General features: G+C 47.8%; 1 protein-coding gene across 7 annotated transcripts in view; it reads left to right on the forward strand.

Moving 5' to 3' along the window:
- Positions 1-27,496, forward strand: part of macrod2 (mono-ADP ribosylhydrolase 2) — a 292,993-nt gene that overhangs the window by 175,168 nt on the left and 90,329 nt on the right. For all 7 annotated transcript variants that reach the window (XM_055502342.1, XM_029175396.2, XM_055502341.1 and 4 more), the window contains exon 6: positions 25,521-25,642. In XM_055502342.1, coding sequence (XP_055358317.1) covers positions 25,521-25,642 — 122 coding nt within the window. The remainder of the gene's footprint in view (positions 1-25,520; positions 25,643-27,496) is intronic.

Consider the following 27,496-nt stretch of genomic DNA (forward strand, 5'->3'; position numbering starts at 1 on the left):
GGTCCTCAGTGTCGGCTTGAGATGTAATTGTGTCTAGAGGGTGTGATTGTGTATTTGTTTAATGTAAAAGTATTGGCTCGCACGCAGATAATAATTACAGGCAGCCCAGCAAGCCGAGACGATGCGTTCGGGTCTTCTCACCTACTGCGGAGAGCAACATTTACCATTAACACACTCCAGCGCTTCTGCTGAAGGCATCGCTGCTGTGACACCTCTGCTTAAAACTGTGATTATAAACCCTGCTACTCCAAAGGTCGTCTTTATTGTGTTTATGTTTTATTACAGTACTGTGCCCGCTGCATCATTACAGTCTGACCCAGTTGATGTTAGAAGCACTAAGTTTGGGGTAAGATGCAGGATGTCCTCTGTTGATCTCTTTCAGAAGGACACTTGTTCTCTGTGGTTTTGACTCGGGTCCTAATTCGTGTGAAGCAGCTGTATGGGTCAGGGCACCTGCACTAAAGTACAGGACATGGTTCCTTGTGCTGTCGTCTCCATAGCTTTAATAGCGCTCCTCTGCAAGATTCATACTGCAAAACACCTACTGTACTGTGTGACGTTTTCATTGAAGCCATTATTTTCTGGGGTCGTGACCTCACGGTGCGTGTCCTTTACAGGTGGCCGTCTTGCTGCCGGTGGCACGAAGGAGAGGGAAATAGTAAAGTGCATTAGTGAGTGTTACTGTACAAAGGAAGTCAGAATTCATTTCAGCCGCACATTTGGCTCAGCAATGTCAGCGAGCCCTTTACCAAGGTGGCAGTTTGCCTGGTAACATAACACTGTGTTTTTGTAAGGGCTCATCTGGGATTATTGGCTGTTATTATGTCAGACTGCTGTGGAAATTGCCTAAATGGATTTTTGTGCATCAGCCATCTTGAGGGATTTATGTAGTTGATATTTGATAGGTACGGTCAACATCATTCCAACCAAAGGGTTAGTGTGCTTCGCAGGAGGGCTGCGTGCAAAGGTTCAGATAAGCATTAACATGGAAATCCCTCGTTTGTCCACGCTCCGCTCTCCTTCCCTCTGCTTTTCTTTTTTTTGCAGGCAGAGCTGCTCCAATACTGTTTATTGTCGTGAAAGTCTCTTATTAGTTGTGACAGCTTGGGTCTGTCTTTGCATTTGATGGTGATTTGGCCCGGGGAAGCCGCAGTGTCCGCTGACTGCCCATGCTCCCTCTGTATAGTAGCACCACTGGACTCTTTGTTAGATGTTCATCCATCCTTAATGTGATGTGACGCTGGCTTTCTAGTAAGGAGCCTAATATGCAGACATGCGAGTTCCCTTCTCTGACAATTGAGAAAAACAAGACCTAATGGCATTGTTTTAAATGCAATGCCTGCCTCCCACACCTTCTCCACAGTGGATATATTGAACACAAGGGTTTTCAGCCCGGGAAGAAGGCTGCTGCTGAAATAGGTTTCATTGTAAATGCCTGTGGCGTCTTCTTGCCTCCTGCCAATCAAACTGAAGGAATCGTGTTCCTAAATAGGGCTTTGTGCTTCAGCAGCATGGGTCACTAATAACAGGCTTTTGTGAGTGGGTGCCGGGCCAGGTACCACCCTGCCCTCCCTGTAATTCACCTGCAGAGGCCCAGCGGAGAGCCCACTCCCCCCTCCATCGACTCCGAACTGTGACTGACAGGGAGATGTACTGACGCGGAGGCCTGGCTCGGTGAAAACTTGAAACCGCGCCGGGCTCTCCTGCCCTCGGGACGCGGCCGGTTCCACGTACGAGAGGAATGGATGTCAATCATGCAATTTAAAAAAACCCAGCATTAAAAAAAATGCCTTTCGAACCCACAGGCGCACAGAAGTACGGTACGTCGTCTCTGCGTGCCTTTGATACACAAACAAACACACACACACTATTGTACAGCATGGTATTTTATTTATTTGTGTTTGTGAGACTCCTCTGTTGTCCTGAATGCTAAATGTAGATAAGCTAATTTTCCTGAGCCGATTATCAGCTTCAGAAACAAGTAGGCAGACCACAGCGAACATTCAAACAGAGAATAAATTGAAAGAGCAGCAGAGAGTGGAACGGGACCGTTTATTTCCCCTCCCTACGTCGCTGGAAATGGATCTCAGCAGTGGCCTTTCTCCTCAGCTTAGTTCCGAGATCCCCGCGGCTTTAAGAGACGTAGCCGGTCGCCGCGCTAAACGTCCACTAATTCATTTGTCCCGTAACTTAATAGGAACGGGGCCGATACGGCGGCTTTTAGAGAGTTTCCTCGTAAACAGAAGGAGAAGTCTTTGGTCGGTGACCTCTGCTTGGATCAACAGTCGGTTCGGCTGCTGGATGGATCGTCTGCACGCGCACGCCAACCACCAGGCCGCTGCCGTTGAGCTAGCCTTGTGTTTACGTTGCAATTTCCAGCCCATGGAGTCGAAAAACCTCTAAAGCCGTGGAGGAACATTTCCTCTAACTCACTTCATTAGATTAGGCCAGAGTGAAACATGGTGCCGTGGCTGTTTTCATGCAGAGCCCTGGACGTAACTTATACTTTTTGGAGGTCACCGTGACCTTCAGCTACTTCTGCAGAGTACTTATTTAAATCCAGCCTGGACGCGACTATTACTCGAGGCGGCTCCGCTCGCCTCTTTCCCTGTCATGGACTTGGCCTGATGACGACTTCATCCAGGGGACATTTACATTAGTAAATAGCACAAAACTGACAGGCTCCTCTATAAATGAGCGAGCACGCCGTCCTATCAAACGGCGGGATAGCTGCTGGCGGGGAAATGGGACGTGTTAGGGGCATATGAACTGTATATGCCTGCTGACAATGATGAATGTTGGCTCAAAAATACAGTAGAAGTGATTTCCTCCGCTTTATTTATTTATATACGCGCTGAAATTGGGGCCATTTTTGACCAATCTGATTAGGAGGCGGCCATATGGGAGAGGAGGTGAGGGGAGAGAGCTGCAGCGAGGGACACTCACCCCGTGTGGTAGGTCCTTCACAAATGGGTATTGGCTTCCGTCGGGGGGCGTCTAACGGGGCTGTGAAGTGTAAACGCTGACCCTCGCCACCACCTGCCACACGGTTATCACAGGGAAAATGTGCCTGCGATTCGCTGAACGCGAGGATAACCGGGTGTCGCGCGTCTCTTTTTTTTTCCCCACACGCTGGAACTTTAAACCAGATAAAAAGTCTTTAATTTAAACCGATCTTTGCGCAGTATCTATAACCGCGAAGTTTTTCTGAGTCTTGTTATCTCCGTTCGTTGCTTTGATCCAGGTACAGTAGCAGTAACAGAAGATAGGAACAGCGTCTTTTAGGAGCCACAGTACAAAATCTGTAAAGTTGGCTTTTTATTTCACCAAAGTGCTTTATAGACTGTGTTTTAATAGTGTTTACAAGGTTTGAAGTAACGGGAGCTTTCTGTCAGAGATACCCGGCTGATGCTGCTGAGCCGCTGTAACCCGGCACTCAACTTTCCCCAATCTGGTTTTATGCTTTGATAAAGCAGAGCGATTATTCTTATATTGTGCTGTTTTGAGCGACAGACTTGGCAAGAAAGACTGAGGAAATAGGAAGCTGCGGTGCGGGAAGGTTGGGGCGCGACGAGGTGAAATATCTTCTTTCACAATCCAGCGTCTTTTGTGTTCTTTGCTGGTTAAACTGATTCCACATTTGCATTGTGCTCCCTGTATTGTCAGGGAGTAATTACTATATCAGTAATTAAACTCGGCTTTGTTAACATTCTCTGCTTTTAGTAGATACAAAACAAATCATTACATGTAAACATTGTTGTCAATATTAAATGTTATTAATGGAAATCATATATTAAACACACAGTAACAGTGTTTAAAGTGAATATAATGATTTACTGGGTTTGCCATGATTTCAGTTCTTTTAACATTAATACGGTAGCATAGTGGTTTGTTGTATTAATAAATAACTGTAATGTATCCAATTTCAGTGCTACTCAAGAAGAAGCTGCAAAGGTTCCTTTATGCTTTATGACCTTTTATTAAGTTTTACATAAGGCGGATAATCAAGCACACACAGAAACACCTTGACATCACATGCTTCCTTAACTCTATAAGCAAATAAATAAAACTATGGTTGAACCTGCTAACTTTGATAATACTTGCTAATTATGTATAGTATTATTATATAGTGTACACACATCCTGTAGACTATGCAATCGTGTTTAAAATGCAAATGACTAAGACGGATGCATAATCATGAGAAAATGAAGAAACAAGTCATTCATGCATATTCATGCCGCCTCTGGACTAAGAGTCCATTTTGCATGTGTTCTTTTCCAAACCAATCCATCGCTGGCCCTTTCTTGTTCTGATGGTTTCTGGGAGTCCACCTACTGCTGTAATGGCCAGATCCCAGGTTATACTGGTCACACTGGTGTTCATGTATTGTGAGACATAGGATGTAGCAAGGTTATTTCATCACATAGAGTCAGGTCATATTATCTACATTTGAGGGAGCTACAGTAAATTATGTTAATATTTATCAGGGCTGGATCAGCTGTAAGCTATTTTTAGTTAAACTTTAAGTGGTGCGCCATTAATCATTGTGTCAGAGACGTGTCTGTTTTTGGGATAAAACTGTAAAGCCGTACACATGCGGTTCTCAGCCTTTTTCTTCTGTCCTGATCCCCGTTCTCCCGCTGCGCTGCGTCGATGTGTCTGTGGGAAATGCGTCACCCGTTCATCCTTTCACTGAGGCTGACATTAGCCCCCGTGTTTATGCACTGTACTGAAAAGCACCTCCGAGTTGCTGTTGGGTGTGTTGCGCTGCTTCGCCACATCTACCCATCCATATCCATCCCAGGTATGGGGCCCCATATCTGGGATGGATATGCTCCATGGAGCCAGTCCATTAACACGTCCACAACTGGCCCATAAATCACTGTCCGGGGCCTCCTCAGACGTGTTCCCACATTCTGGCCTCCTCCACTCTTCACATACTGTAAGAGCCACCCCAAATGAATCAAACTCCCCTATCCAGCCGCTTTCGTTCCTACGTCTCTTTACATTCATCTCCCCTCGTCATCGCTTTTAATGAGGCGATTTCCTCACGGCACATGATTAAAGTGTGCTCTTTGAAGAGGCTTTCTGTTTCCCACTCTTTGTTTGGCTTGCAGGTGCTGAAGCGGGAGACGGCATCGCCAGAGGCAAAAGTCGTGGCTAGTCTTTTTAGGAAGCTCCTTCATTATAAAACACCCTTTGACTCCTTTAATTACGTTGCCTCTGAACATTTGTACGCGGTTTGTTAAAACAAGTGTGAGCGTAATCGGCGTGATTGGCCTATTGTGGCGCGCGGGACGTCACCTAAATGAAGACAGAAAAGGCAGGAAAGGACGTCGTTAATTATTGCACAGGGTTCACGGTCCTGGTGTCAGCGTGTCTCTTGAAGTGCTACGCACGCGGCTCTCAGGCGCCGAAGCTGCCGGAGCCTCTTAAACTCCGTGAAGAGGCGTTCAGTCAGCGGCCGGCTCCTGCTGTCAATGGAATCGAGTCGCTGCAGTCTGCGTGACGGAGCTTCATCCCGTCTCCCTGACAGATTAGCTCATTAATGATTGATATAGATTCAACATGTATGAAGTAGCCATTCATCTATTCATGGAGTCTCATTTGTCCTATTTTATGGAGTGATGCTTTTAACAGGAAGTAGCAAAATGGAAAAACCCAATTGTCCAGGAAAGATAGGCTTTTTTATTAATGCCTTTCTCTCCATCTGTCTTACAGTGCTACGACACAAAGAATCCAGTTTTTTTTTTGCAGAACAAAAGTGATTCTGTGTCCTGATTAGAACTATTCTTGTACCTAAATTGAAATGCAAGATACAGCGTTTTAGGCGATTATCATTTTCACGTTTGCACAGGTCCCTGAACCTCAACTTCAGCAAAGTTCCCCAGGCTTTTATGCGCTCCATTGTCATTCACGCAGCAACTTTTTTTGTTTGCATACCTCGCACCCTTGGCACGGAATGTGGGACAGTGAGCGGCGAGAACGTGGAGTGCCGTGTTAGAAAATGTTTCTTGATAGGCTAGCAAGAGGACGGCGCTGTTCCTCAGTCCCTTCTGGAGCATTTCAAATGCCAGCAGGAAGAACGTTGGACGGAGAAGAGAAGGAAAAACAAGGAGAAGCGAGTGCGGCCATGGAAGGGAAGCAATTGTGTGTCTGTGTGTGTGTGTGTGTGTGTGTGTGTGTGTGTGTGTGTGTGTGTGTGTGTGTGTGTGTGTGTGTGTGTGTGTGTGCTGTGGGGGTGAGACAAAAAGCGAAAGAAAAGCTGCCAGCTCATTAAACATGTACGGTTGAGAGACAGGGAGCGAAGAAAGGGGTTCGAGAAAAGGGGAAAGGAAAGTTTCTTCTCTCCGGGGCCTTGAAGCAGCCAGCATGGGCATGACCGCACCCTGTTGGCGTCACGCTGCGCAGCAACCTTCTGTTCTGTCAACACGAGTACACAGCGTGTCATCGCTGATAAGCCCTCTGTGAAAACCAACACTGTCTAGTTCACAGCGAAGGCAGATAATGCGGCGGAGGCAAGATCAGACAGCGAAAGGCTCAAACCCGCGCTGTTTTCACGCGGCGGCGGTGATTAAGTTCCGCCCCTCGCGTGTTTCTAAAACATACATTAAGTGGAAATGCTGCGGCGTGTGGCTGCGGTCATCAACGCCGGCGGACCCCGGTATTTCTCGCCGCGGAGGCAACGAGAGATAATATCAGCTATTACATTTTCTCAGAAGCCATCGAGGCCTCTCCACGAGGAGAGTGGCTCCGTTCTGCAGGCTGCGAGCGGAGCCTGCGAGGGTGCGATTGTGGAGGCGACTGACGGGGAAAAGCCACATTAAAAGATCTGGTTTATATGGAAATGACGGGATTTGAAATAGTTTAGTAATTCTTTCGGTTTGTTTATAACAATTTTCATTTATCCTCCTTCACTCCAAATGGATCACTATAGTATTAGTGTTCCCAGATAGCTTGCAAGGACAAGTTAATCATTATAATTTTGAGGCTTTAAGCCTGATGGGTGTGACATTCTGAAGCCTGTTTAATGGCTTATTCAGAGAATGGAACAGGATCTTTTCCAAGCAAAATGTGTTCTCATAAGACTGCGGAATAACTGCCCTGATAGGGCTGTAATTACATTACGGGGCCGTTATCAGCTGGCAGGTTTCCTACGCAACTGTCCGCCGGTACGATCCCCCGGGTTTCACTGAGGACAAGGCGCTTCCCGTTGGAATATGACTTTGGCAAACGTCACTGTTCGGTTTTCATCAGCCCAGTGTTTCGAGGCTCAAATCTCATCAGCGGCTATTATTGGCCATTATAGATGGAGTCTCAGGTGAATCCGCATGTTCTCGCGGCTGTGGTCATTTCGCACGTGGACCGAGTCGAGCGTCTTCCTTCGTGGTCCACACGTGATGCAGAAGGTGTTTCTGAGGCTTCGGGCAACCCCCCCCCCCACCCCACCCCCCGCGGCTTCGGCGCCTCCCTCCTCCGGTGCCGAGCCTCGGGGTTGTCGTAACGACAGAATGAGCAGGAGATACGATTCCTTGTATCCCCGTTTAAGCATGATATGTGGCCGCGCCGGCTGAAGAATGTGTGTTCCAATGAGTTTTGACATTCACTTTGCTCCATGTCCAAACCGGTAGCGCGGTGCATTATTCACTCATAATGCACTCTTTGTGTAATGCTAATGCCTTGTGCCTGTTCCAAATGCCAATGACATTTTATCACACTTGCCACTGCATAACCCAATTTAGTGCCAGTCTACTTGGCCAATAGTGAGTGGCAGTCAAAACGCTGGCGCTCTCCTGCAAACGAGGTTGTTGTTCCCAGCGTTCATGTACTACTGTATATTCACAGGCTTTCTTCTTCATGTGTAGCAACACCTCCGAGTAAAAAGCCTTTGATGAACTGGCCTAGAGAAGTAAACAGCCGCTACTACAGTATGGGCCGTGTTCATTTGAATTTTTATGACACATCCTGTGTGATTTATCTCGGCGCGGTCCTTGATCAGAGCGCAGACTCCGCCGCCTTCCATTACGCCCGAGTCAGGCTCCAGGTAACCAACGGCAGCCATTTTGCTCCTGACGGATGGCGACGCCCCGGCCCAAGACAACTAGTCGAGGATTTAGTGGCCTCAAACCAGCAGGAGCTCACGTCGTCTCACATTATCAACGCGCGCATTACAGGCTCATTAACGAGAATAATTGAGGCCAATAAAAGTAATCAGGCTCTGAAATAAACTACAATTAAACAACCTTATTTTTCCCCATTAGAGGAGGAGCACCCCTCTGGGCTGCGGGAGGAAAGGACGTCGCCTCAGTCTCTCCCCATCTGCTGCAGACAGACACGATGGCGGTGCGCTCGTGACAGCTGCATACTGTAAACATCAGACCAAGACAAACAGGACAAGGCGGATTGCGGCGCGCTCCCGGTGTTTGACGGCTCCATAATGCCGCCGCCGCGCTGAACAAACAACGTCCCAAAGCTTTTAATGTCTGGTTACACCGCCGCTGTTGTCTTTCGGCACAGTATCGCTCCCTCCATAAATCCGTCCAAAGCCCCAGCGTGAAGTGAGGACCGTAGTGCCCCGCGACAAACATGTCGCGGGGCTTTGCTGCGCCGAGCCCCAGCGCCAGGAAAGGCCTGTCTGCTTAGGAGCTGTAATTTAATTGAGGGATTAGCATCACTGTGCAGGGTGTAATATACGTCTTTCAGCACCTGCCATTTAACCTTGCTGCCGGTGAGCAGGACTTGCAGGAACAGAGCGACGGGTGAGCTTTAATGGCCGACATGCCGGAGCCCTGACCGGTGGCTGGGGTTGAGGGGGGGGGTGCTTTGAGCCCCCACCTCCCCCTTATTGATTCCAACAGATGGCCGGAGCAGAGGAAGAGTTTTTCCGCTGACTCCATGCCCGCGTGAGCAGCAGTGGAGAGCTTCATTAAATATTCACCGACGGCAACGGCACAGTAAACGTCGCCGACGCTGCGCCGACGCAGTCCCCTCGCCGCCAGTCAGCCGCCGGAGCGGGAGGCGCTAGTTCGGATGCTTTTTCCTGCTTTGGGCTCTGCTTGGGAGTGATTATCCATTTGCCATCACTTCCAGCAGTTATCATTATCAATCAGCCTTTCATTCACGCTGCTTCAGAGAAACTGTAATTTAACACTTCATGAAGTAGCACCCGGATCGAGCCGTGATGAGTCGTGGGAGAGTTTGACAGTTTCGCGGCGCCTGCCGTCGCGCATGCTAGCGCCGCGCGTACTCGGACCGGCTGAGGGTTTGTTTGTGTTGGCAGTCGGCTTGGGAAAAGGATGATTGTTGGGCAGGTCAGGAAAATAATTACAGGGCTCCGGCGATGTCAGGCATCGCATTAGGCCACATCAAGACCGGCCTCCGCTGTCCAGAATTAAATAATACATGCAAATAAAGCCTCGGCTCCTCGCGAGGATGCACTTCCTGTGGCACAGCAATAACAAGCTGATTGGGATGCGGGGCCACCTGTGTGTGATGGCTGTTTATCCTTGCAGAATAATACACACACCGAGGCCTGCACACCTGCTCTCTCAGAGGCAACAGAGCGGCGGCGAGAAGCAAAGGCATTCAAATCGTTAAGATGCCGTTCGAAATCTTGTGATGCAAAATAAATTTTTCGTCTGACGTAGTGGTGAGGCGGGCGCCATGCGTGCAGTCTGCAGCTCGGGGGGATGCTACAGTATTAGCGCTGCAGGCTAGCTGTGTATGTTAGCTCAGTGTTTATGCACTTACCCTGTAATAAAGCATATTAGTTGGATATTAGGTGAGTCCTTCCAGCAGCGGCGTGTGTGATTATACTGTTGGAGGAGTCCCACTGTGGCTTTTTCTCTGGACTGAAACCAAATATTAACACTCATGCAGTGCTAACATTAACATTAAAGACTAGCATGTCCTTCAGCTCAGTGTAACGTGTGATCTTATGAAGATGTAAAGTTAAAATTTCACAGGCCGTGTACCTTTTTTTGCTTTTCTCTTTTTTCTTTTTTTTTTTGAATGTGTCTTTTATTTGGCAGATGCGGTTAAACAGAGCTGGGAGCTAATTTAATTGTGCATATCTGTTCATGCTTGATTTTCAGTGTGTGTTTGGGAGCGAGAGAGAAGGGAGTGGGAGAGAGAGCTTCAGGAGACTCGGGCTTTGTAAACACATACAGCTGTATCCTCTTAAAACGGGCCCCGTGGCTGTTCCCTCTTCTTCTCTGTGTGTAAGCTATCATGTACTTCTGTCACGATAAGGACCAGTGAAATCAGGCCTTGAACGGCAATTATTAGTTTTCATTCTCTTTTTTTGCACAGTTTCTCCCTCTTGCTCTTTCGTTCTGTCTCTCTTTGCTCGGTTGAAGGGGAGACTCTCTTAAACTACCCGCTGAGTCTGATTAGTTTCACTCTGGTTTCTGTTTTCCTTAAGACTATTTTGTTTCCTCTTAAATCCATTGTGGTGCAGGAGGAGAGACTACAACAGGGCACATGAATCGATGTCTTGTATCGGGGCGCCTGCTCGATGCTTATTATTTGATGCTCATTATTTTGAGGTTGTGTTTCTCTTAAAGCCGCGACTTTGTCATGCTGCACTGGATTCCGTCTTAGGACAGCGTTCCTCCCTTTCTCTTTATCTCTGTTTGGACGTCTCCCTCTCCGAGATCTGCGCAGCACGCAGTCTGATTGGCAATGCATCACTGCAGCAATGTGTTTTTCCTCTCGCGCAGAGATACTATGTGTAAACTGTTAACAGTGACGCACGGAGATGGCAAACGTGAGAAATAAAACAGGCTCAAATAGAATTAGCTGGCATTCCTTGAAAATGATCCCACTCACTGTGCTGTAGTTAAATGCAGACTGAGACCGACAGGAAGTGGGGAGCAGGAAGTCAGGTCAGAGGTCAAACCCATCGCTGGTCCAGGTTTGCTGTACTCTGAGCAGAACTTTTATTTCTTGCAACGTCTTTCCGTGGCTTTTCAGCAAACTTGCACAGTCCCTTTACACAATGTGTTATTCTTATCTATCATGTATAGCAAAAAAAAAGTGTGTAAGTGTCTTGCAGAGATATCCTCTGTGAAGCCTGCTCTGGGTTTGTCCACTAAAGATAATCTGCTGGGCAATTAGGCTCCCGGCGGAAACGCAGAGAGCTTTGTTTCTGCGTGGGATACGATTGTCAAACACTTCTTTTCTTTCCTTTTTTTTTTTATTATCCTGGCTTAAATGGAGAGACGGTGTCCTCTTTCTCAACGCTTCATTTGTCCTAATGCTCTTTTAAATGGGCTCCAGCTATAGAGATGAACAAGTATTCTAGTGGAACTGCTCCGTGCGATAAGTAGCCTCTCATTTGACCGCCCTTGCAGGCCAATTATAAAGCTGTAACAGGGCAACACCTCCTCAGTCTCTCCGTTATTGAACCTCCCTCAGTTTCTCTTTTTGTCTCTGTCATTCTGCCGGCTGCTCCGTGGCCTCTCTGCCGCTCGCTCGCTCGCTCTCTCTCTCCCCCTGCGGCAAAGAGTAGAGAGGGCAGGCGTGGTGATGGCCAGCCCTAGTGTCCTTTAGTGTCCGATAACAGAGCCTTCCCATCAGCTGCCTGCCTCAGCCAAGCAGGGCCTGGCTAATGGATTTGGCTGGCAGGCATACATCCCTTCATCCCAATTCAGCCACCCTGCTCTCTCCCACACCTCTCAATTATTCAGCCTCCACTTCTATGCAAATGGTTTCCTATTGAGGAGAAACCTGCTGTCATTTTCATCTGGTTGTTATGTGTGCTGATGCGTGGGACTCCGGAGACTTGTCGGCGGTGACATATGGTATAGCCAGTGAGATGGAGCGCGCTGCCCGCTCGCCGATCCCTCATCTCCTTCCAGGCAAAGCTCCATCAGACCTGAACCATTAGAGGCTGATCTATCGAAGTGCCGTTCACAAGTGGTAACACTCTCCAGCAGTTCCCTAGCAACTGCCGTAAGCGCTGGTCTCTTTCACTGTAATGCTCAGTTGCTTAGCTACAGAGGCTGACAAAACTACACATGGCTGATCTCCCCGTGGAGTCAAGGGCCAAAAACAGGAGGTGTCATTCAGAAAATGGATCAATGAATAGAAGTGCACCGGAATAGGTGTCACAGCAGCCGTCTGGTTATTACTTAATGTGGCGTAATGCTGCAATTTTCTCCATAGTTGTCGTCGGTTCTCTCACGCTGAAGCTTCAAGTTACAGTTTATTAACCCAACAGCTGACGTTGGGAATGAGATGTTGTTGTGACTGGCGATGGGCTGGATGAGGCTCGTTGGAGTCGGAGGGTGAATGAAGGGCACGAGGTGCAGGAGGTGCAGGAGGTGCAGGAGGAGAGGGCTTGGGCGGCCGGTGTAATTAAGGGGCCCGCTGCCGCAGAAGCAGCCAGCCTCAGCAGCAGCAGGAAGGGGTGCTGCTGATTTAGCCCTTCCCCTCCACGCCGGCCACCTGTTAAAGGATTTATTCCCCAGGTCAGTGCTCGTCATCATCATTAGGCAGCCCGCGTCTCCTGTTGGCGCAGTCGGACACGAGCAGAACGGAGCGGGAGGGACGTTCTGCTCGGCAACTAAAGCCCAAGCAGCTTCCTTTTGTTTTTACCTCTAAATCTTTTGGGTCTACAACTTCCAGGAGGAGCCGACTTGGGGAAGGGAAACATTTTTTTTCCAGTTGAGACACACTTTGAGAGGTGTTGAAAGGGAACGAAATGTATCTTTTCCCAGTGCTTTTTCTGGGCGCGTGGCGAGCAAGGTGCAAGTGAGAGAAACTTCCTCCTCAAGTCATCTGGGAGACATTGTGCCCTTCCAGTAGCCTACCTCAGCAATGTCACACCCCATGTTAGCAGATGCCTAAAGAAAACACCAGCAAGCGCGTTTACCCCCATTTCACACTCTCATATTTCATTTCCACGTCCACTGAGGTTACCTCTCCATTTTCCTCCCCGCTGCAGATACTGCAAGGTGAAAATGGTACCTTATCTGTTTATTTATGAGAGCTGCAGTGAGGGCAATGTGTTTACCATAGCTGTAGATCTGTGTGTGTTTTGAGGGAGTCTCTGAGGTAATTCCATGAAGTTGTGGTTAGGATTATGCTAACAAGGCCAGGATAGACAACCCCCCCCCCCTCCCCAGATGGCAGCGTGTCTCTGCCCCCCCTGAGAGGCAGACACCGCTGGGCACCACCAACTACCAAAAATAATTAAGCACGCTGTCACAGGCTTTTTGCTGTATTTGCACTAAATTTTCATCCAAGTCTCAACATGGGAGAAGGCCCCTGCCTCCAGTCTTTTCTATCCAGAGAATCACACACACACTTTCAGACACACACACGCACGCACGCACACACACACACACACACACACACACACACACACACACACACACACACACACACACACACACACACACACACAAACACACACACTGTTTACACATGAGGTCACTGCCAGTGCAGAAGAAACACTTTGTCACGTCTTAACTAACACGAGACGCTCTCGGCCCTGTGATGTTCAATATGAATTAAGTAGAATTCATAATTAGGTTCTCATTCTTTACAGATCATATTAACCCACAATATATGTGATATGAGTAACACGGGCGCTCTCCTAACCTGGCAACGCTTCTACTGTAAATTAATGATTACACTGTATCGCGTGGCAACCTGCACGACGCATGAATCAAATTTTTCGGGCACACGTTGGCGGAGTGTGATTTCCACGAGCACTGTTTCCATGACAACATGGTAATCAGTGTGGCACGGATGATGGAGCGCAGGACAAGGAGGTACGCAGTGACATGTAGCATTTGTCTTGATTTCCACATGCGCGTTATTAAACGTGAGCGTCGTGATCGCTGGGAGATGTGACGGCAGAGCGCGGGAACAGGAAGCCGCCGCCTCTGTTCTTGATTCTCTATTGAACAGTGAAGGTGCCTCGAGCCTGCATATTTGTCTTCATTATGTATGTAGCATTTGTATTGTATGAAGGCGATACGGCGTCATGAATATTAAAGCGCCTCGGGCCAAATTCTCCATTTTCCAGAGAGTCGCGAGGCATCGTCTTCGCGTGTCTTTTGATGTGTCTGCACTCCGTTCGGTGGCGTTTTGTGTGGTTCCTTACGGGAGCCGTGACTTAGCAAAGACAGTCGGCAAAACATGCAGAGGAGTTTAGAAAACCCACAGTGTGACTCTAAGGCAGACAGAGGCTTTGACAGCTTAAGCTTTGGGATGCGCTTCAGATTTGCCACCGACGGCAGCAACGCTTAGAGTTTAATGAAGTTATAAATGCATCCATATCTTCCGCCTTGCGTCATCCTTTGCTCACCTTTGCTGAGTTGTGTAATTGTCAGCTGTGGGCCTTTGGAGTGTAAAACTCATCTGTTCCTATCATTTATCCTGAAAAGTGTAGCGGCGGCCTGACAGCAGCCTTGAACTGCTGTCCATCCTTAAGATTCTGTCAGTCTGTCTTGTCACACTATTTTAAGCTCTCACTGATCTGTGCAGTGTTTTTTACCTGCTCTTCATCATTTTATTTCTTACCTTGAGCAGGTATAGTTTGAAGATGTCTTATCTGGATGATGTGACTGTGTGTTTTTGCGGGGCTGCTTTAAGGCGGGTTTGATGGTCTCTCTCTCTCTCTCTCGCTCTTTTCGCTTTACAAAACGGCGTGTGACTGTCCAGACGTACAGTAACTGAATGGAAAGCTGTGTTTTTTGCAGTAGCTCTGTTTGGGGAGCGGGGAAAAAAAATAAAAGTTTTGATGAAGTGGATCTCAATTGATTCTTACCGGATAAGAAAAGCAGTAGCGGCTCTGGGTTCTCATTTCTCTCCACGGCGACTCGGACGCTGGGGCTCGGAGCCGAAATCGGATGGCGAGGCACATTTTAAAGGTCAACGCGGTTTTGAGCGCTTGCAGAAAGGCGGACCCGCCTCGCGCCCGCGGCCTCGGGGCTAATCCGCGGCCGATGGCTGGGCTCAGCCTGCGCAGGTGGAAGCGCTCCGCTGGTTCCACGGGGCCTTCGTGCTCGCGGTAATTCCTCCTGTGGTGCCTGTGCCAGCCATTCATCGCACACACGGTCCGTGTGCGGGGAGACCACACACGGACGCGCTTCTGCCACGTCAATCCAGCACCGCATCCCAAATTATCTCATTAAGGGCACATTTTTGCCAAAGATGAATGTCCGTGCAGCATGTGGCTCTGATTGGCGAAATAGTCGAAAGAACAAGAGGCTGTTGTGGGAAACTTCGGACTGCTCTGAATTATGGGGAGTGGGGGAGGGAAAAGGGACAGCCTCCCGTCCATCACGCTGCTGCAGCTCAGGGGCCCCTGTGTTTATTGAACATATGGAAACATCAGCCCGTGTCATCAAAAGCTCCCCCTAAAGTGCACGCGGCCATTAGTTGCATTAACGCGGGCCTGCTGAGAGACGGAGCAGCTCTGCGCTATCTGTGTGCGCTCCTTATCTTATGCCTGGAAGGTCAACAAGTTGCCCCCCCCCCCATCACAGCGCGTCCCGCGCTCAAAGGCCCCCGGCCCGGCGGCGGCTGCCTCTCATTTTGCGGGAGATGTGGCGTCGCGGCACCCGCAGAGCCGGACGCGAAAGAAAGAAGCCGAGCCGGGGAAAGTCCTGCATTTTAAGCTGAGCGGGTGAAGCGCCGATTCGCCGCGGTCTCGCTTCGGAAAAGTGAGTCACTGAGACATGAAGAAAAAACCAGTGAACCGCCATGTAAAAACAAAATCATCGCCTTTGTTGGATCAGTTGGCAACAGCACATGTATAAATAAAACATGTCCAGACTGAGAGGAGCAGGTTACATGTTAAGTACAGATTCATGTCTGTACTGTGCGTGTAAAAGCCCCAATAGGCTTCTTTTACATCTAGCGCCCACATACAGTAAAGCATTTTTCCTTTTGGATTATGTAAAAGTTACATAACACTGTTTGTTAGTGACCCTGTGATGACACGATCAGATCCAGAACCAGTCCTAGGGACGAGAGGAACATTAATTATCCATTGTTTAAAGCAGTCCCCTCAGCGGTTCTGAGAGCCCCGCGCAGCACGCCTGCAAGGTCAAACTCTGGGTTTAGCGTAGCGCTCGGAAGCCGACCCTGTAAATGTATGGTTTCAGCGTTTCCCATGGCGCTGAACGGCTCCGGTGAAGGCTTCTCCCCCGCGAGGCGCGTGCAGAGCCTCGGTGCAGAACCGGCCGCGTCGGGGAGAAACACACACACACACACGCCGCTTGCAGGAAAGCAGACCGTACGACTGCGCGGCTGACCCTGCCCGTTCTAGACGTACAGTAAACCTCGGCTGAATTCAGCCGCTCAGCAGATTTCATTCACAGCACCGCTGAGAGTGAGATAGATCAGAGATACGGGAAAAACAGGTGGAGAGAGAGACCAGGAGGAAAACGCTCCTCGTGAGATTTAACTAGACCGGTGATACCTAACAACTGTATGGGCTCTCTGTGCACCGTGTGAACATGTGCCGGGCCGAGTAATGTTTCCCCATAAGAGCATGTTTCTTGTGCTGGGGGTTCCCAAGCAGGCGTTCAGCTGCTTGTGTTTGCTGATGCTTTGAAGTGTGATGTGCTGCTGCACATGTAGGCGCGTGTGTTTTGCCGTCTCGCCGTCCTTTGAGGCCTTTGTGGGGCCTTGAAGCTGCCTCTGTGTGCGACTGGATGCAGAAACAGTGGGAAGAACCTTCCGCTTTTGCCGTGGTCTTCTGGTCTGCGACGCGTTTCCGTGCTGGACTCTAGAATGAGAGCAAACAGGAAACATGTCAATTACAGGGTTTAGGGATTAGCGAGAACCTTTCTAATCGCTAGGCGGATCCTTGTCACACCGTTTTACAGCGGACAGGCCTCACACAGACACAGGTAAGATTGGGCTCTGATGCCCCTCAGCTGCAAGTCTCTGGGTATAGTCATTCTTTAGGTTTCTGGGATGTTCAAAGAGCCCAGAGGCATTGAATGCTGCAGTTTTGGCTAAATGACTTGTTACTGCATCCCCTACACTGTGGACTAAAGTGGTGGTCTGTGTGTTTGCATCCGCTTTCGCTGACCCCTGACGAATTAACTTGTTTATTTCCTTCGTAGTACAAAGTGCCCGTCGTTGGCTCTCTCAAAGGACTATGACGCCGTTTACAAAAACGTGATAACGCGCAGAATTGAAAGCCATGTAGCCACACTGATAATCTTGAAGAAAACATCGAGCATTGAACTGATTAGTTGCACCGAATCCCCCGGGCTGGAATTAGCCAGGCAGCTGGTTCAGAAGCGATAGTTTGTTGTGATTAGTCTTGTAATTAAACTGCAGAGACTATGAATACATGAGTAATGAGTGGCGCCCCGGATGTGAAAGGAGTTGATAAGTAGGCTGTCTGTTTAGTGCAGCTTTGGCCCGAGAGGCAGAGAGCAGGAAGTAGAAGCAGCGAGAGTCCCGACGCATTTTGTTTTGACTCAAGAGTTGCTCCTGAAGGTCACTTCTCTCTACTGCCCACTTATCCACGCTCAGCCTTTTTTATTGCAAAATACAGGGAGCGCTGCAATTTCCTCTCAGGTTTTTCTTTTTTTTTTTTTTTGCAACTGTACTTGATAAAAATATCTTAATGTGCCAATAACTTCCTAGAGCATCTCGTAAGAAGCAGCCGCCACCAGTAAACCACTGGCGTCCCTTCTTTGCTGATTCAGAAAACGACAAGATGGGGGGAAAAAACGTTATTCAAACAGAGACTGCTTTCCGGAACATGTCTAAATTAAATAAGCATCTCACATTCGCGCGAAGACAGGCCCGAGTCGAGCCCCAGGGAGGGAGCAGCTCTTTCAGCATGAGATGATGCAGCCCCCTGCAGTTTTTTTCTCATTGCAGCCCTCTGAATGTCAGCATGTTAGCAACTGGCTGACAATTTTTTTGATATGTAGTAACAAGACTTTCAAAGGCCTCGTGGCATTATCATATTACTTTGAACTCCAAAAATAAGAGAAGAAGAAACAAAAAGTCCTCCCCCTCAGCGCTTCGGGGCCACATTTAGGTCCACACTTGCCAAGATTGTGGACTTCGTCATCCATTAACAGAAAAAAGCAGAAGGTCAAAAGTTATTATCTGATTAACAAAAATATTTGTTTGCTTCGGGCTATAATATAAAGAATTTCCACTTTTTAAAAGTGTTTTAAAAGTAAATGAGAGCGTTGAAGTTGAGAGAGTTGAACGCACAAGCAGCAGCACTTCTTCTAACATTTTGTTACAGTACATTGAAACGCTGGGTCATTTTGGTTATTTAACCGCTCGGACAGGATTCAGTTTAGTCTATTCAGGCACCATATCACAACAAACGTCCCTTCAAGATAGTTTTCCAGCTTAAAGGACATCCCAAAATACGCATGTAGTTATGTTCACAAATTACATTTTTTATAATAAAGCATGTTTAAGTTACATCAAGTGTTTTAAATAATGTACGTTGATTTAACAGAATTATTAGAATTCTCAGCTCAATTGTTAACTAGCCTGCACTATAATCCTCACAGTGCTATTTATTCCCACCTCCTAACCCTTACTTACCCAACACAGACTCGAATGTGCCTTTGTAATTACTGTCATTAGGATAATTTGGAGAGTGTGTGGCACATGTTGCTGGAACGAGAGCGTGCTTAATCTCTCCACCCGCGGTGTCTTTCTCCATCAAATCCATGTCGGGCGCATATGTCTTAATTGAATTGACGGGTAACAGCATCTGTGAAGGCCACATCACTTTTAGTCCCCCTGCAGTGTGTGTGCACGATCGTGTGTGTGTGTGTGTGTGTGTGTGTGTGTGTGTGTGTGTGTGTGTGTGTGTGTGTGTGTGTGTGTGTGTGTGTGTGTGTGTGTGTGTGTGTGTGTGTGTGTGTGTGTGTGTGTGAACCTACTGACATTTGAAAGATTCATGAAGCTCAGCTTACCAGCTCAAGGACCTGCTTGCACACTCTCCCATGGAATGGTGATGCGCTGCCCCGGCTCTTTAGTGCCCTAATAAGAGACACCACGAGGTAACAGCTCTGCACACTGTTCAGCAGCAGAACTGTAGTAGTAATCTGCTGTTTTATTCCAAACACTCAGAAAGTGCTTTTGAAAAAGCTGTAATAAAAGAGCAAGCAGCGGCGCTAGTAAATGCTGCTGAGAGTGGTGTCACCTGGCAGCTCATTCAAGCTTAGAGGAATGTTATAGAAAGCCCAGAGCAGCAGGAACAGCTGGCAGCGCGGCTCAATGTCTGTCCTCTGCCTCTACTCTGGGCCGGTGGTCCCTGTGGGCGCCGCTCGGGCCATTCTGTGTACAGCCAAACATCACACCCCCAGTGATCCTTGTCCTTCAGTATCAGGCCAATGCATACTCACTCACTCACTCAGACACACACGCACGCACGCACACACACACACACACACACACACACACACACACACACACACATACACACACACACGCTCCTCACCTTCTGTTCCGTATTGGAATCTAGTAAAATGTGTCTCCTTTTGTTGCTTGAAGAGCAGTGTGTGTGTGTGTGTGTGTGTGTGTGTGTGTGTGTGTGTGTGTGTGTGTGTGTGTGTGTGTGTGTGTGTGTGTGTGTCAAATATTGTATCTTACTGACTGTAGCTTGTACTAGTGTTGATGGAGGCTTCATGGGAATGTCTCACATCTGAGTCACTCAAAGGTGCGGCCACTCTCACAGTGACAGAATGGTGCTGAGGGCACCTTTACAACAGCAGGAGAGTCTATTTTTGGCCCGTCCGGTAACATGCATGTAACGCAATGATGACTTTTTCAGATATTCTTTTTTTTACGGTCACAAATCATGAACTCACGCATGTGATACTGCACATGCCCGTGATGCTCCGTCATCATCCTCTGCTCCTACGAGTATCTTCCTCTTTAACCCTTAACCTTTTCAACTGTGACAAAGTCTCATTGACACAATAGAGAAGCTCTTATGCAGAAATACCAACTCCACACCTGCACACAGCCGTGCTGTATCTGCAACAGATGATTCCGCGTCTGCAGAAAGCAGCTCCCCGCTTCAGACCGGAGCTTCACAGTGCATGTTAGGGGATCGCTCCGCACTCTCCGTCGCCATGACAACACCGGTTCCATGTCCGAGTGGGTGTACACACTTCATTTAGTAATCCTCGGCGACCGGCGACGGAAAAGCTGCGCGCATGCTGAGAGGGTCCAGGCTAACAATCACGCCAAAGTACACCTAATTACTGGAAATGTGATCACTCTTGTGGGTATTATGGGATTAGAATTCGCAGGGCAGAGGCCGGCATCTGTTGCGCGCAGCGCATGCAACTTCACGGGGAGAGTTGCTCGGCCCGATCCGCGCCGGGAGGAGAGCGGAGACAATCGAAGGCATCTTACCTGCACGTCGAGCAAAAGCCTCGATGTCATGAACTGTCTCCCACTCAAAGCGTCCCACATATTTATCCTAAACCTACGCTAGTCCGTTAGTCCATCAGTGGAGCGATTACCTGTCATCCATCAGAGTAAATATCAGTGCATGTACACTATAGTAGCAGTATCACTGAGGGTAAATCCTAATCAGACCTAGTACATGTACAGTAACCTCAGTGCCCTGTAATTCCATGCTCCTGTTAAACATTGTTTTGTGTTTCCAGACAGTCAAAATAAAACATCAGGCCTTTAGCTTTTTCCTGCTTGCTAGTTTTAATTAACTAGCGCCTCCACACGCCTCAACATGACAGCAAATAAGTGTCAGTCATTGTGAACTAAGAGGACCCGTCTATCTTTTGTCAGTGGTGCAGCTTTTCTTCTCTGCGAAGCCCACAATTGGCCGTGGACAAAAAAAAAGGAAGGAGACAGAGACGGTGTCTCATTCAAAGGGCTCTCCACCGTTTCCCATTCCGTTCCCTTTTTAAACTGAACGCGAACATCTCATCCACACTTGTTCCCCACGCAGTCAGACCTGAACGAGTTTATTTCACGTTTTTATGGTGAACTGGAGCAAAAAAGAAAATGCAGTTAATCACCACCCCTGCTTGGACACAGACGTCCTCTGGATCGTTGAAGCCTCGTGGTTTGAAGCTGTGCTTCCTCTGGGACCACGTTCGTAGCACGTCCACTGCTCTTTCTTATTTAGCCTTTACTTTCATCACTATGCATTATGATAGTAGTAAAGGGTTTTTTCTTAATCGGGAGACCATATAAAGTACGTCAGCAGTTTGATTGTGCTTGAAGTGAGTGAACTACCTCTTGACTTTAAAATCATATGAAACATCGCAGCCACCGCAGTGAAACCGAGGCTCCACTGCATAAAACACAGTGGGTGATTTCAAAGCCACCGTCCAGCGTCAGTAGAAAGTCTGCTGTAACCTATAAAAATTGTGCCTCCGTGTAAATTAAATTTCGGCTGAATTTCCTAATGGGCTGTACATTATTATATGCTTTGTTGATTCTTAAGTGTGGAAGATAATTTCCACGGGCAGCATGGAAGTGGTCTCATTAATGTCTGCTGGCTCTTGTGAATTATAATGGATCTAAATGAGGCTCCCTCATCGCTTTGATAGTAAGTCGATACCGTGCGGTACCTCTAGGTTCGTTGCCAAGTGTGGGCGCTTTCAGCAGAAGCCACATTAAGCGTCTTCGAGTATTATCAGCTTTTTGGATTTATTATTATTGTTACGTGGAACCTGAAACAGCCTCCAAGTCACTAGAGGCGAGTAAAAATGAAAGATTGATTATGCTGTGAAGTGCCGGTCGCTCTCTGAAATAGCACAGCACTCCTCCTCTAAATGAAGTCTAGATATTTCAAAAGATTTCTAGTTGCTAAGAAAGTGGCATCTTTGAAGTGAGCATGTCCCCTCGGCAGGCGCTCCTCATCTCTCCCAGAGCTGAGGAATATTTTAGTGCGCTTGTCGAAGATGTTCACGCCGCAGCCGAAGTGTTGAGGGGTCATTTTGTGTCCGGTCCAATCCGAGCAGGAGACACTTGCCGAAAACCACTTGCCACTAGAGATGTGGCAATCAGAATTTATTTTGCTTCATTACTGCTTTCTGCTGCCAATCTGAGCTTTTTACCATCTGATATTTATAGATCACTACATAATGCAGCTGAGCATCGAGGAGCCTGCAATTTGGAGGGATATGTCAAGACATGCTTGACACGTGAACAGGCTTTAATATCGTCTAAATTCAGCTTCTGCACACTCTTGTATAATGACCTGAAGTGTGTTTAAACAGCATTTGGACAAATTGAGTGTTTTTGGGAGTTTTTTCAACCACAGTTGAACAGACCTTCTGTGGTCGCCACTTATCTTCTAATTTTATCCAATAGTGCATTCTGCTGTTATTTCTGTCCAAGCTGCACAACAGTGAAGTCAGGAGCGTTGCTCTCGACCGCCGCAGTGTTTGTACCAGCCCGGCTGCTCCTGCTCTGCACGACGGCCCCGAACAAAAAGATAAACGTGGCAATTTTCAGACTTGCTAGATGCTGCATGTTTCCCCATTTTCAGTGATTTTCTCACTGATCATTGATGGGAGCGGTGTGAGCAACCGCGGCACATTAGTAGTCTAATGATGCACCGCAACACGTTCACAGCAATGAGAATAGGAAGGACAGAGATTAAAATGCACTACAGCTTTGATGTGATACAGGTAAACCCGCAGAACATGATTAGTGGACACAGTAAGAGGAGGGTAAACATAGTGGACGTCGGTCAGTCTGTCTTTGCTATATTTTAGTCCTTACACCTGTAGTTTGCTCTCCCGGCTCCTGAGGTTTATTCTATAACAGAATAAACTGCAGGTTTATTTCTTGTTGTTTTAGTTTGTTTTACCTCAGGCCCTGCGGCCTCACGGGAAACGAAAGCGAGGTTTGAATAGCAATCACGAGTCTCACCCGGTTCAATTGTGCTACTGACCTTGCACCCCCCGAGCAGGAGACCTCAGCCTCCACGAATCCAGCAGACACATTGGCGAAAACACTGGAAAACTGAAAACAGAAGAAATAGAACGTAAGCTCATTATGTGCTCGAGAAATTGGCGAGACGCGGCTCCAGATGAAGGCAGCGGGGATTTGCGGCCTGTGTGCGTGCAGTAAAGGAAGGTTTCGTCAAATTCCTTAATGACTGTGTGCTCGTACAGTGGCAATGTGTTTGGCGGTTTTTAGTAATTTAACCTTTCTGGTTGTGTAATGTTATGGGTTTATGTAGAATTTGCAGGTTTTTTTTCCTTTTCCAGTCATGACTTTGTTTCTTTAAAAGGCCAGGAATACAAAGCACCACTTGTAGTTTGAAGATTCCATAGTTTCTTATTCTAATTAATTTCCTAAACGGACGCTTTCCTTTAATTAAGCTCGTCTGCGCATCTTGTTTGATGGTCCCTGCGCCCATTATCACCCTGGCCATCAACGCCGGTCCTCCACGGAGCAAGTGGACCACTCTGAGATAAAGCTTCCACTGGCGCTCGTGTGAGGGCCGCCCGGAGATAATAACAGACATGTGTCGGTATGCGCTGCTCCGGAGCAGAGACACCCTACGCCCAAACGTGCCTGTCGTGACCATGATAAAACCTGACGGATTCACCGGCACAAGATTAGGAGCCACGTTGGAGGGGATTATCTCCACGGAGCACCTTTGTGTGATTTATGTATTGTGGTCACACATGTAAATACATCCAAGCACGCCGGAAAGCGTTTCATACATTAAAAGCGAGGATTAACCCGGGGGCGTGAGGATGTTCAAGGCCGAAGTGCTCCACAGCTGAAGCGCTGACTGTCACACTCCCGTTTGCTTGCGTTACTGAACTAGTTACGTAAAGGTCCACTTCAGCGCCTCTGCGTTAGCGGAGCAGCTCGGCGGCCTCTTCCTTTAAGCTAAATAAACATGGCCGCCCCCTGCGAGGTCGGGGGGGCGGCGAGGTCTGCTGTGTTTACAGGCACAGAGATAGTGGAGCGGCCCCACCGCACGCAGTAACTGCGTAATATCCTCCTTAGTAACAAAGTGAAACGCGTCTCTCACCTTACAGAAACACAGCTGTATAAATATTTATCTGACGCCGGAGCGTCGAGAGCGGAGACGTCGCTACGAGTGAGATAAGAACTGCTTAAATTTTTATGAATTCACCAGTAGTCTGGTTCTTGGCGCTCGCCCACTCTCTAATTGGCATGTTGTCGTTCTTGTAGTGAAGAACTTCATGAATTATGCACGAAAAACAACTTGCCATGTGTCCCATTATAACCACATCGGGCTGTGCGATTCGCGGCCTCCTATTCTGGAAAAAAAAAAAAAGACAATGCTTCAGACAGCTCCATTCTCATTATAGCCCGAGCTCAGCTTAGCTGGGGATCACAGCAACCTTCCCCAAACACGAAGCCTCACTCCTTAAGGAAGCGGTGAAAGCCACTCCATTCTGCTCGCTCCCCCTGCATTTTATCATCCTGACCTATTAAACAAGCAGACATACAAGTGAGAACTAAATTTAGACTATAAATGATTTATGGTCAAGTACAGTGGTAATTCAGCTTACACTTACTCTGTGGGAACGGTAAGTGTTTCAGATTAAAACTAAACGTTGAGGTGATGTGTAAGGAAACTCGCCAGGAGAGAGCTTTTAAACACACACCGCTGGCGCTTCCTCCCACGCCCTCACCTGAACCAGGTTCGCCGTATTCATACTTCAGCGGGGTTTAATATTTTAGCACGCAGAAATGGGGACTCGACGTGTTACATTGCAAATGCATGAGTCATGGTTGATGTATATTTAATAGACCGTGAACTGAGATTTACCATCCGGTGCTGGTAAATGAAATCAAGGACTGCTATTTGGAGCTCTGAAAGTCTTGATGTGGTTTTGAATAAACAGAAAAAAATATATTAATCAATGATGACTTCATGAATTATAGTTCACAATGGGCCCCTTGATGTTTTTAGATCCTCGCGCTGTGCTGCATCATTTAGGTCCATGCACCTCGTCGGTGCAGTGCTCTACCTGTCGCCAGCCCCTCTGGACCGCTGTGTGGCAGATTCACGGCCGCTCCCTGTATCCTGATGCTGTCCAACACTGCGAAGGTCAAGGGGAGCCAGACAGAATGCAGGAGATTGTGTTTCTGTCAAGTCACTGCTCAGATTGTCTTATTTCCCTGTCATCACTTCTCTGGGAGTCGCTCCTTAAATGATTCCTCTGATTCAATTAGGCAGCCGCATTCCTCAGTCTGGCCAGGCCAGACGAGGAGACGGGTGATTGACAGGTAAAGACATTACTATGCGAAGGAGAAGGGAGTACAGGGAGAGATATGAATATATGAGTAGATGGCATAAAAGAATTTTGTAATTGATTTTCTATCTAAGCTGCCGTTTCATTTACTGAATAAATGCATTTATTTCAGGCAGCGGGTGGTTCATGCCGTCCTCATTGTCTCATTGTGGAGACAAATGTTATCGTGTTTCGCACGCGGCGATGATGATTCTGCAGATTCTACAAAACTTTGGCTGGATTTTACGGCGAAGTGACGCTTTGGGTCTTGTCCCCCCCCTCTGACAGACGTGATCCACACCGTGGGACCCGTGGCCAAGAACCACGTGGGCCAAACCGAGCGCGACGACCTGGCCTCCTGCTACAAGAACACCCTCATGCTGATGGCGGAGAACAACCTGAGGACCGTGGTGAGTACAAAGGGGCCGACAGCGAGTCGGTCCCCGGCAGGAAAAGCTGGTTTGGAAAACTCTTGGACATTTGGAAATTGGTGCGCGAACAAAGGGATTTAGCATCTTTCATTTTAGATACAGTTTTGTAAAGCCTTAATCTTTTTTAGTTAAACAAAAGCAGCGGAGAACATAACAAAATGGTAATGTTTCATGTTTGTCAAACGAAGGCTTTTCATGTCCTCTACTTTGGCTTGTAATTAAATGAAAGGCGGGTCTTTGTGTCCACCTTTGCATATTGCTACAGTGGAAACTATTGTCTTTGTTCAGAGAACAACTTTTAGTGACTGTGACCTTTCTACACGTTCCACAGACGACTACACTATATTAATATTGTCTGTTCTAGTTAATGGAGTTTTATGTCTATCGGGAAAACAGAAATCCTTTCAGCTTTTGTGTGTGTGTGTCTTTGCAGTTTTCTTTTCCAAGAAGCTGTTTCAGTGTTTCAGCACTGGAAAAGCTCAAGGTTTTAGTCATCGCGGCTGCGAATCACAGGGGGCTTCAGAGGAGACAATGCCCCGCGAAATCCACGGCTGGCAGCAGCCGATCATCCCCACAAAATCCTGCATTCTAGCTGCTTGTTTGACCCTGCGACTTGTTGTAGTTCAGAGTCCGGTCGACACCATGTGTCAGATTGTCCAGACCCACAAAAGGTAAACAAATGGGTCAAAAACAGAACAAACGGTCAGGATATGCTGTTTTCCACGCTAACCTACTGCCCTGCAGCCTCATCACAGGCCAATCAATGCAAGTACTTCACCAACAGAGAGAGGAGACATAGATGAGTGCCAGTTTCATTAAAGATGATTGTAACAAATTCCTGCACCGCTGATGATTTATTGTGAGTGCAACAGACACCTCTAGGTAGCAATTAAACGGATTGTGAACCAAATGACTGAAGTAGTTACGGTAAGTGTTTTGACGCGATATCTAAATCAGCGGCGCGCCTGCTGATCTTTAAACTTCTCCTAATAGCAGTTCCATCCAAGTTATGAAGAGGCACAAGCGTGACATTACATTAGAATGTCATTTGCACAATTAAATAATTTACTGTGGTGAGGAGCCAGAGGGAGCGACCCTGAGACTCTGGGCCCTGCAGGCCTCACCCGGTCCCTCAGACCTGCCTCCTGCTTCCTCTTCAGGCACATTCTAAAAAAGTCGTTTGGTTTATTCTGTCTGCTGGTTTATTTATGTAATAATCCATATATTCATAAGAAACAGCAGGTCTGTTTTTACTAGGTGCAGGCTGGGTTCTGTCTAATGTATTTATACAGCTGCTCTGTGTCGAGCGGGCCTTTGGTGGAAACGCCGCTGTTCTGTGATTGAGCGGCCTTGAAGGATGAGTCTAGTTGTTGCATTATCTCAGCCTCGGCCCATTTTGCGTCTGATGGCTGCAAGGACAACGGGCGGCCATTTTACTGGACGTTAAAAGGAAACATCTGGACTGTTTTTCAGGCAGGAATGTGGGTGATGTACTCCACCTCCGGCCCCCCTGTTGATGTGCAAGACTTAGTTAAAGAGAGGCTCTGAGGGTCTCCACTTCTAATTCTTAGTGGCGGTCTTTTGGTGGAAAGCACAATGGGGCCAAGTTTTCTTTGGTCAGATGATCGGCACTAAGCTTATTTAGTCTCAGCTGAAAAGGTCTCAGCCGCTTTGCTGCGTAGGAGAAACGTGAGCTCGCCCCCAAACACGGGCCGCCCGCCAAGTGGGTCCGCGAGGCGGGCGAAAAAGAGGGGGCCGCTTTTGGGAATCCTAGACTGGGGCCGGGTCCCTAATGGGGATTCCAAGGCATTATAAAGGAACAGGAGTCACAAC

The sequence above is a fragment of the Betta splendens genome, chromosome 15 (genome assembly GCF_900634795.4).
Source record: "Betta splendens chromosome 15, fBetSpl5.4, whole genome shotgun sequence".
Lineage (NCBI taxonomy): Eukaryota > Metazoa > Chordata > Actinopteri > Anabantiformes > Osphronemidae > Betta > Betta splendens.